Genomic DNA, 11369 nt, shown 5'->3' on the forward strand with positions numbered 1-11369 from the left:
TGAATATACTATCATTTCAGCTTATTTCACTTGATTTGAAGTGACTCTGGGACTGCAGGGATTAGGAGGTTGATTTGGAGGAAAGTATTCAAGGGAATTAACAGTAATCCTTCGAGCATGGACATAACGTGATAGGTGAGTTGTACAAATGCGGTCTCAATTTTTTCCCCCCAACCTACAGATAGAAATTCTGACCTTGAGGATCCGACACCTCATTCCGAGTAAAGCCAATACAAAAATAAAAGATGGTATGTATACTGAAGATTAGATTAACAATCTTGATTGATGGATCGTCTGGTAATTCCAGTAGTGAGTTACTCATTGACATATTGAACTTTGGAGCAGAGATATGTTACAAGTGCGAATTACTGAAAAATATTTTAATAACTAGCATTTGATGCATCATGATAATAAGCAGAATAATCCCAAGAATTCACGAAACGATTCCCAACCTAATATTCCCATGGAACATAAAATAAAAATGTGTTTAAACATTGCGTCGACTGCATTTCGATATGTTTCTTCAGCTATAGCTTGACCTTGATTATTTCACCGGCGGCCTTCACCCTCATTGAGTTGAAATTGTCATCAGAAACGAGGGTGGCCTGCAATGGCGCATGCTAGGTAAAATTGATAACATAATTAGGCTGACGCCTGTCGCTAGAAAGGGGTTATATGGTCTATATGCTCTAAGGTTACATGTTACCTCTCTTGTGCTTAGTGTCACGCTTTTTCACCCTCAACTCTTCAGTCATTCGACGTCGCCGTAGCATTGCAATGCTCGTCAACCCTCGCAAATTGATACAAATTACTGTTTGAAATTGAGGGATGACAACGCAACGCGTGATACCGCGGGGGTGGATCAATGTGCCGATATTCTTCAGGGATAAGAACTTTTGGCGCCTCGTAATGGGAGTCAGGTGGATCAGGTATATTGTAGTTCTAAAATTAATAAAAATATTCAAAACGATGCCCTTTCGCTTTACGCAAATAACTGTAATGAGTCGATCCTGTAATAATAAAGTTACCGTTACACCGAATTGTCCGCAAATTTTTCCTCTGACGTTATAATGCGAATCTTGCAATTTCACCCACCCTTTTTCAAATGTCTATTTTTATTGCCAGATACACGTCTTATGTAAACGTTTCGATTATGCCTATACCTATCAAACTTCTTCAAGTGAAAATTCGATGTAATTGATGCATTGTAACTATCAACTCCTGGATCTACGAATTTCTTATCATTTAATCGATAATTTAGTTCTGAATCATAAATTTCCTGATAAGCATTAGCACGAGCATTGTGATATCATGTTACAAAGCTTATGTTGGATTGAGTTCTACGTCGTGTAATCCCTTGTGAAATAATAAGTTTTTATGAGAACCTAACATCAGCTCTGGAAGTTGTCATTACACATTCTACAATTTTATTTTTTTCATTGCCTTCTCTAATTATTTAATTATGTAGTGTGCAGCAAGTTTAACCTTTAAAGGGCTGGCCTGGCTCCATTTGGAGATAGCAGTTAACTCGAAAACTCCGCAGGACGTGCTGCCATATCTTATCAGTAATTCGACAAAGCAGACATCAATCTTAAAATCTGTTGGAAGTGTCAGCAAGACGCTGACCATGTGGCAGTTGAATGTGCAGTGTACTTTAGTGCGGGAGTGTATACATTCACACGAAACAAACGAGTGTAGACGACATTAATTATTTGAATTCATTTCCTGCAATAATACCGTGCACAAGATTTTTGCGTCACTGATTTATTTTCCGTATAGGCAGCGTAGTCATTCATTTGTTGTCACCACTTTAGTTTCTAATAAATTATTAATCCAGCCTTGTAAAGCTTTGCTAGAAGTTATCAATAGTCATGAATTATTTATAACATGCTTTGTGCCCATAAACTGAGTAATTGAAAGAACAATTCTTTGCACGTATGTATAAGTAGTTGCGGATGACGAATTTCATTGTTTATATCCTTAGTGTTAAATTGTTCATGCGATACTTCAAGTTACTTGTTTAATCTTTTTCAGTACAACATTATTTTACAAATATATTTATACCAAGATGGGGGATGGATGGCGAATCATGTACCTCTTACTACACAAAAACTTGATAATACGTAAACGACACTGGATTGGAACCATCGCTGAAATTGTAACACCAGCTTGCATTATTGCAATCATCATGGCCCTCAGGACACTCATACCTAGTGGAACTACCGTTGTCAGTAATAGCACGATATACCCAGTACTGAACAGAACTCATTTGGAAAATAATTTTATCCCGGATCTACTTCGCATCTTTTATTTACCCCAAAATGATTTCACCACCAGTTTAATGGAGAATGCTACAGAATGCCTTGGAATAGCAAGTAGTCGTAAGTATAAGTCTACTTTAAGATGCAAAATATACAATTGTCAAGTTTTCAAAACTTGGAGGCTATGAATTAAATTGTATTAGCGCTGCAAATCTTTAAGTAGAGTTGAAATTGTTCAGGTCGATCAGAAAGTTTCTATAAGTGATTCAAGCAAACTATTGCTGAAATTTACTTTTTATATTTTTCCAGAACTCTACGGTTTTGATACGGAATCTACTATGTTGGAGAATTATGAAGCACAACAAGCACAGGATTTGACAATCTCAGTCCTGGTGGTTGTCTTTGAAGGGAATGTCGGGGACACTGTGCAGAATTTAGTATACACCATGAAAACTTCGCGTTCACTTAAAAGCTCATTAGTTGATTCTGATTACGGAATGCCTAGTACTGTAGCTGATACTCTAATAGACGAAATTCCATTTGTAGCATTACAAATGTGTGTCGATGATTCGTTTATTAGTCGAGCCGCTCCTGCCTATACCGAGCAGATGCCAACGGTATGTTGATCAATCATATTGAGGAGTTACTTTGAGTCAAAATAACTCCGAAACTCTTGAATGTCGACCTAGCTTCTCATCGTACTCATATTTTTATTTTTCATGTCAAATGTCATTTCATCTATTTCGATTGAGGTGACTAAACCATTAAAATCATCATTAACAAAAGTGAGTATGTTTGTTACAGATGCATCAGTATTAATCTGCAAAGCGCTGTATTGATTTCAAAATTCATACATTGAAATGAGGTAGTTGATAATATCGTTTTATTAGTTTCACTCGTGCATAATTCTCAACCAATATTATTTTTCGTCAATAAAGTTATGCTTGTAGATTAAAACTCTTGCTAAGAATTTAAATTCATAAATGTTCATAATATAATATATGTATAAAATCTACATATTTTTATGTGAACGAGCAACAATCACAGTGACACTAACATGTTTTCGATGTTCATTATGGTATTTCAATCGAACCTTTTTTACAGAGAAGTCTACAAAAAATGCCATATCCCCCATATGAATCTGCAGATTTAAGTGAACTTTTTTTTCGTGATACCATTGGCACGTGGGCAGCGATTATGTTCATTGTAACATTATACTTGGTACCATCTTACATAACTACAGAGAAAGATACAGGAGTGACCGTGAGTAGTGCCATCGATTTTAGGATAGAAGGATAGTTATAAATATTGACACCTAGTTTGAAGAGTCCCACAGATTTTACGAGCACTACTAGTTCTGTGAAATATGTATTTATTAAAAACTTAGACACTTCACATGGATAAATTAAATCACATGGATTAAAATTATAATGCTTACATGTCCGCGAGTAATAAAAGTGAACTGCATGTGTTGATTAGCAGTAATTGATTGATTTGTCAACTTGTACAAAGTAGATGCTCATTGTTTAATGAACAATAATGTATAAATGGTACTACTGCTTTTCGCACTACCTTCAGATGATTAGTCACAGGGATTAGAAATTTGTGGTGTATCTAATCAATTTCTTGATAGTAAGAGAATAGTGATATTTCATTTGATGATTTCTGGTATTCCTGACATCACTACACATTTTTTACTTTTTAGGCCCTGCTGAAGATGAACGGTGTGAAATCTTATCAAAATTTTTTGAGCTGGTTAATCATTGGCATCGTGTTGGGCACTGTAACTGTTCTTTTAATTACGATAGTTGTCAAAGTGTATTTCACATCCAGTCAGCTACCGTTTTACTACTATAGCAATGGCTTCATATTTTGGATGGCAATTTTGATCAACTTCATTCACACATATGCTTTCTGTTTGCACGTAGCTTCTTACTTCACCAAAGGTGAGTATGTCCAGATTTGATTTACGACTGTGTTTTATTTATTTTGAACACATTATTCAATACATATGTTTTATTCGCCTCAAGAAATTCTGCAAACACGCCTTTGTCATGCGAAATTTGTCTTTTAAGAGAATGTGCATAAAATTTCACTTATCAGGCAAAATATTGAGTAAAAATTTTCAATATTTCATCATTTGATTTGTATCCAGCTCGGGACACCTCTTGTTATTATTTTCAACTTCCAAGTTAAATCAATTATGTCCTCAACTGCCGCATATTTAATTTTAGAATGAAAATGAAATGCCTATTCCAATTCCATATTCTAGCTCGAATTGCTCAAGCAACAATGATGCTGATAGTGTTTGTCGTACTACAAATTGTCAACCAACTTGAAACCAATGAGCTGTATAGCGCTCTCCCGTATCTTGGATTCCTATTTCCAACTGCAGCTGCAATGAGAATATTCGACGAATTCAATAGCTATGACAATTTATGTGAGCTGTGAGCCTTTATTTACTAATTTGTTATTTATCTAACCTAACATAGTGCTATTTCATTTTAAGTCAAACAATGAATATATTCTTATTTCACTTCAAACCCACATTTTTCACTGTTATAGTAACTGGAGTACAGTGGAATAATTTATTTTTAACGGAACATGAAGTACTTGGATTCGACGGAACTCTCGGCTTCATAATGATCTTTAGCATTTTTGCTACTATTTTCCACTTTCTCATTGCTCTGTATCTCGATGCTGTTTTACCTGGCAAATATGGTGTAGGAAAATCACCGTTCTTTTTTCTCAAGGTCTAGTACTTTAACAATACGCTAAACTATAGAATGTCGATACCAATTTTATCGGCTTCCACTGACATAAAAATATCTCATACCTTGGTATAAGGATAGTACTTATGCCATTTGATTCTCAACTACATTGATTCTAGTAGTTGTTTGTGTAACCCAGAATCTAAATCATTATGGTTCAATAGGCGTTCAAGAAGAATAAGGTCAACAATGGCAACAGTAATGACGGAGTGATGAATGGAGCTTCTAATGGGCAGTCTAAAGTATTGGAACATGTGGCTGAAGGTGCTTTAACACCCGGAATACAGATACGAAATTTGGAAAAAACTTACAACATTGGATACTTAAAACCACAGGTTCGTCTCATACAATTCGTGTGTTCAAATACCACACAACATGAAAGCAGCAGGAAGAAACTGCAGTCTTTCATGCAATGTCTAAACTTTGTCATGCTTGTATTTATAAAAATAATTGTTCTATCCAATCTGTGTAAATAATGAGATATCGGTAAATGAGAATATCTATGCTGCTTAGACAGTCAAAGCGGTTCGTGGAATCAGTCTTGATTTTTACAAAGGGCAAATAACTGCTTTACTGGGACACAATGGGGCTGGCAAGACTACAACAATGTCAATCCTGACAGGTAAGTTCTGGATCCAACGCTCACTGGAAATTTGTATGACTTTAATCGCGTTCTTCTGTGAGATGTACCTTCAAATTTTTTTTGTATTAAGGTTTGACTTCACCCACATCAGGAACAGTATTGGTCAATGGCAAAAATATAAATAGTGATATGCAAGCAATTAGAGATGACTTGGGCATGTGTCCACAAGAGAACATGTTATTCTCAGATCTGACTGTACTTGAACAACTGCAGTTATTTGGTTTGGTAAGTGATTTTATAATTGGCCTTCACATTGTCTCTGATGTATAATTTTATAGTACTGTTGTAATTGAAACCAGTTTTAGAGGAATTGAAAAAAATTTAAGGAAAGCGACAAATTTCATAAAGAATAGTTTGCTGTGTGTTGATAACAAATTATTTACTCCTTATACAGTTGAAACAGAGGACGAAAACAAGGGATGAGGTCATACGGGATGTAGATGAATTACTACTCAAGCTGAAAATAAGTGAAAAGCGAAATGCACTCCCGAAGCATCTCTCGGGGGGTCAAAAAAGAAGAGTGTGTTTAGGGATGGCACTGGTTGGCAACGCATCGGTGAGTAACAAACTACAATGTTCAAAGATACATCGTAATACTATACACCTCCAGAATTGCAAATATCCTAATCTCAAATCAACTTGAAACTTTGGACACTAAGTAAAGTACAAATCAAGGTTTTCAGCAGACATGATTCGACTTTCAACTATCTGTGATTTCCAGACCTTGATCTTAGATGAGCCAACCTCAGGTATGGATCCAGAAACAAGTAGAGTGACATGGGAGATCATATTGGTGAGTCTATGATAATCAGTACTACTGGAATCAATTCACTTTCGTGATTGTTCCAGTTTGAATAAATTACCGTATTTGCGTAAATCATTGCAAATTATGTAAATGATGTTATGGTACTATGACTTAAAAACTTTTCACTGTCAATTTAATTAGAAATTCCGAAAGCAGAAGACTATCATAATTACAACCCACAGTATGGAGGAAGCGGATGTTCTTGGAGATCGAATTGCAATTATGCATAATGGGAATATGAAATGTTATGGCACTTCAATGTTCCTTAAGAAATTCTATGGTGATTGTGTACTTTCTCTTTTTTTAACCAACACTGTCCAGCTTCTGACATCAAAGTTTTGATTATGCAATTGAAATAATACAGGTAAAAACTATCACGAAGTTACTCTTTCGATAGAGTCATGGTATGATCAAGGAAAAATTCAAGCCATAGTTGGGACTGATGCAAAGATAGATACAAGTACTTATGGGAGAATAGTCATAAGCATTCCAATGTCTGAATCCTTGCCAGAGACCTTAGACAAAATAGAACTGATGAAAGCAGAGCTTGGTATTTCTGGAGTTAGTGTGTCCATGATTACTCTAGAACAGGTGTTTTTGAAGTATGTAATACGATTAAATATATATTGTCCTGACATATGCAAATATAGTTTACTTTTGATTGCCAATTGTCACTTACTTGGTATGTTGGTGATACTTGGTAAGGTAATATTACGTCTTAAAGGGCTGCTGAGGAAGAAGATGAAAAAGAAAAAGAGATAGAAGAAAATAAAGAAGAAATTATCGTACCTGCAGGTGATGCAGACGAAAAAGAACCTGGTTGTCAACCAAATGTTAAATTGACAGGACTGCCACTTAAGAAACAAATTTTCTGGGCGTTGATAGCAAAGAAAGCTTTTTATGCTAAGAATAATCGAGGGATATTACTCGGAATAGTGTGTATTAAATGAATTCATTGTCGAGTGAAACATACTTGTAATTGCAGTAGTTATTTTGTACAAACTGTTAACGCTACATAAATTTTACTACAAATAATGATTTTACAGGTCTTTGGAACTTTGATAGCAGTAATATTAATGCCGATTTTTGCTATGAAAGTGACCAGCAGCACAAATTACCGACCGCTCAGTCTTAGTATCTATCCGAATTCAGAGGCTTTGATATATAACGAAGATGAAAATCTGGCAAATACATATGCATCGATTATCGAAGGCCAGGGGGGTACAGCAACTTTATTAGGATCTGAAGTTAATATACTCGATGGTTAGTTGATATACTATTCTTCAGATACAATAATGAGACTCTGATTTCATCATAAATACGGGTATAAATTACTTGCGCTCAGTTTATCCACCTTTCTCAGTTATCAGTTAATGAAGCAGTGATGTTACCTTTCAGCACTACTGGAGAAAGCTGCAGCAGGCATTGTATATTACAGGAACAATATAGTTGTCTCTGCAGAATTTGATTCAACCGCTGGGACTATTACTGCAAATGGTCTTTATTCTGGCAGTGCGACATTGAGCGCACCAATAAGTGTCAATGTAATCTCAAATTCACTTTTAAAAACGTTCGCAAGTGATGCATACTCGATCACAGCAAATATTGAAAACTTGCCAAAATCGTTGGTGGACTATCTATATGACGAATTTACAATAAAGTCGGATAATCTGTTGCAAATGATGTTGTTTATCAGCGTTTTTTTTATCGCTGTTGGGTTGTTTGTCGTTAATCCACTGATGGAAGCTACTACTTCTGTTAAACAACTTCAACAAATGACGGGAGTCTCGTCCATGTTGTACTGGGGAACTATGTTCATTTTTGATTATGGAATTTATATCATAACGACGATTGTCACAGTGCTAGGATTTGTGATAATGGATATCATTTTTCAATCGAAAACATATTATAGTGTAGAAATTGGTATGTTACATTAATTAGATTTGAAATTTTTCTCTCAAACGATGATTGTCTTTTTGCGAAATGATAAAATGTGATTGATGTTCCAGGAATTCTCTCATTGCTATTACTTCTTTTCGGTATCAATCTCCTACTGCTGGCATACTTATTTAGTTTCACACAAAAACCGCTCTACGTAGTACTTTTAATTCTCTGTCTTGCAAATATCATAATTGGTGAGTTAAATTTTTGGTACAGTGATTTATGTTCGCGAATCTGTTTGCAGTAGATAATTGTTACATTTTGTTGCTTCTGATTTTTACAGCGGAAATTCAGGTTTTTATAAATTTGGCATTGGAATACATGGAGTCATACGGTGTGGGTTTTTTATTTCAACGAAGACTATTTTCGTTGTTACCCCATGTCAGCTTCACTTTTGGATTCTCGAAATTCTTGGACGTAGCGGCTAATAATGCCAGATGCCGCGGATTGCCAAACAGCTTTGATCAAATAGCCTGTCTCCTTCAAGATCCCTGCTGCAGTAAGTATTGATTATTCAGTTGAGTGATTATAATGCTAGAAGGATAATTGTTCACTCGTAAATTCGGACGTTATCTTTCAGTGTCTGTATATACAATATCTACTATTTTTCAGATTTAGGTTGCGCAGACGGAAAGTGTAATGCCAGAGTTCCATATTTTGGTGACTTTACTGAAGATGCTGGATTAGAAGAGTTTGTATTGTATCTGGCTTTGACACCAATTGGCTTTCTGATGATTTTATTTTTACTCGAACACCGAGTATTTGGAAAGTTGATATCTAAGTTGAAATCTTCTGAAACAGTAGGTTCAAGTGATACCGAAACTATCGATAGCGATGTTGCAAATGAAAAGCGAATTGTACAGCAAGCGATTAATCAGCGTAGGTGGAATCATTTCATTCGCTCAACAGAGTTACATAAGTCGAGAAATACTATCAGCTAACTTATTAGTATTGTAGTAAACACAGTTTTCATATTTAACAATAACTGTATCAGGTGAACACGATTCAAGTTTTGAAGACGAAAATGTTTTCTTGGCTTACGAGTTGAGTAAACGTTATGGAAAACTTCAAGCAGTGAAAGAAGTCAATTTTAGAGTGATGAAAAATGAATGCTTCGGTTTGTTGGGTGTTAACGGAGCTGGAAAAAGTACTACGTTTCGAATGCTAGTTGGCGAAGATGTACCCACAAGTGGTATTCTTGTTCGTGGTCGTAACAATATTAAATTCAATCGTAAGCAGGTAAAGATTAGAATGACTGTTCTCGTTTCGTCCAAAGTGAGAAAAATTCTGAATGACATGAATCATGACAAAAAAAATAATGGACAATTGCAATTCCTAATTTTAGTACTTAGCAGGAATTGGATATTGCCCTCAAATTAACGCTCTGATTCCATCTTTTAATGCCTACGAACATCTATCACTTTTCGCCCGCTTAAGAGGCGTGCCAAAGGCTGAGGTCGAGTCAGAAGTTCAACTATGGATCGACAAGTTGCGTGAGTGGAACTTGTATTTTCATGTAGATGTTTTCGCGTACATTCAGCAAAATATTTGTAAAATTCTTAGGCTTTCATGAATTTGAAAACTTTGGAGAAAATGAATGCGAAAAACGTGTATCAGCTTGTATTCTAGTATTATACCGGATAAAAAGAAGACATTTCTTACTCGTGAAACATTACTTCATCCTTAGTTGTACTGTCATTAACATAATACATTGTATTGGTATCTGTTATAAAAATAGAATACTTATAGGATTGAACAAGCATGCTAAAAATATGAGCAAAACCTACAGTGGAGGTAATAAGAGACGGTTGAATATTGCAATGGCGTTAATTGCGAATCCGGATATGGTGTTGCTGGATGAACCAACAGCAGGTGTAGATCCAGGAGCGAGAAGGTCGTTGTGGGGCGTTCTTCAGAGTTGTCAAAACTCCGGACAGGCTATTATATTAACTTCGCATAGGTATTTTAATTAACATTTTACTCTAAGTGTGATTTTAGTTCTTATGGATAATTGAAAAATTTTTTCAGCATGGAGGAATGCGAAGCTTTATGTAACCGATTACTAATCATGGTTCAAGGCCAATTAGTTTGTGTTGGGGCTAGTCAGCAGTTGAAACAGCGTTACGGAGCTGGTTACGATATAAGCATTAAATTAAACCCGGAAAGATCGGAAGAGGAGCACGCAAAGATTAAAGGAAAAATACAATCCTCTCTTACGTGCGAATTACGAGACGAACATCCGGTAAGTATCGCATTTCACTGTCTTATTACCAGAGTGCTCATAATCTTAAAGCGATTACTGAAACGATGTGTAATATTTTACAGGGATATCTATTCTATCATATACTTGATACCCGAACAAGCTGGGTAAAGATGTTTGGAATAATGAACACATTGAAGTCACAGCACAGCTGTATCGAAGATTTCACTGTATCCTCGTCGACATTAGAACAATTATTTATACAATTTGCTAGATCTGCTTCAGGATCTACGTCTGTACCTAATGGAGCAACGAACGTTTTAACCAACGTATAATGCAGTATCGTGAATAAGTACAAACTCAGTATTATACTAAACTTTGAACTCTATACTTTTTATTCAAAGTACAGATGCACCGTAACTTATTAACGTGACATATTCAATCTATAAAATACTACAGCTGTCACAAAACTTGAGGCAGACTAGTCACAAACTGCCGAGTCTAACTGGTATATGTAATTAATTACATAATAAGAAATCAATTGAGGTAGTTTACAACGTCAGAATTATATTTAATTCGAATGAAGTGTACAATACGCGTTAAAATGATTGATTAAAAATTAAACAAACATCCCAAAATTTTTGTGATTTCTGTTCCGTTATTTACGAAACGTGTGATTAATTCATCGTAAATATAAGCAGTAAAAAAATACTGGATAACGTAATTGGACTCAAAGAAGTATAGTTCA

The 11369-nt window shown here is 35.4% G+C and overlaps 1 protein-coding gene across 5 annotated transcripts; it reads left to right on the forward strand.

Moving 5' to 3' along the window:
• The first annotated feature begins 565 nt into the window (after positions 1-565).
• LOC124416616 (phospholipid-transporting ATPase ABCA1-like) lies at positions 566-11351 on the forward strand. Of its 5 annotated transcripts, XM_046897850.1 has the most exons (26): positions 566-624; positions 722-929; positions 2035-2381; positions 2571-2878; positions 3366-3524; positions 3967-4207; positions 4534-4701; positions 4827-5014; positions 5197-5367; positions 5546-5654; positions 5746-5900; positions 6070-6231; positions 6397-6468; positions 6622-6760; positions 6845-7082; positions 7205-7415; positions 7527-7743; positions 7879-8403; positions 8490-8615; positions 8705-8920; positions 9034-9300; positions 9416-9660; positions 9767-9914; positions 10171-10381; positions 10450-10663; positions 10747-11351. In XM_046897850.1, the coding sequence occupies exons 2-26, from the start codon at positions 829-831 to the stop codon at positions 10954-10956; spliced, it is 5148 nt and encodes a 1715-aa protein (XP_046753806.1). In that variant the 5' UTR covers positions 566-624; positions 722-828; the 3' UTR covers positions 10957-11351. The 5 variants fall into 5 exon arrangements, with proteins under 5 accessions (XP_046753806.1, XP_046753808.1, XP_046753805.1 ...); XM_046897849.1 differs by lacking the exon at positions 566-624 and having other exon boundaries at positions 651-929; XM_046897851.1 differs by lacking the exons at positions 566-624; positions 722-929 and adding an exon at positions 1879-1935.
• Positions 11352-11369: the final 18 nt, after the last annotated feature.

Source organism: Diprion similis, chromosome 2 (genome assembly GCF_021155765.1).
Source record: "Diprion similis isolate iyDipSimi1 chromosome 2, iyDipSimi1.1, whole genome shotgun sequence".
Lineage (NCBI taxonomy): Eukaryota > Metazoa > Arthropoda > Insecta > Hymenoptera > Diprionidae > Diprion > Diprion similis.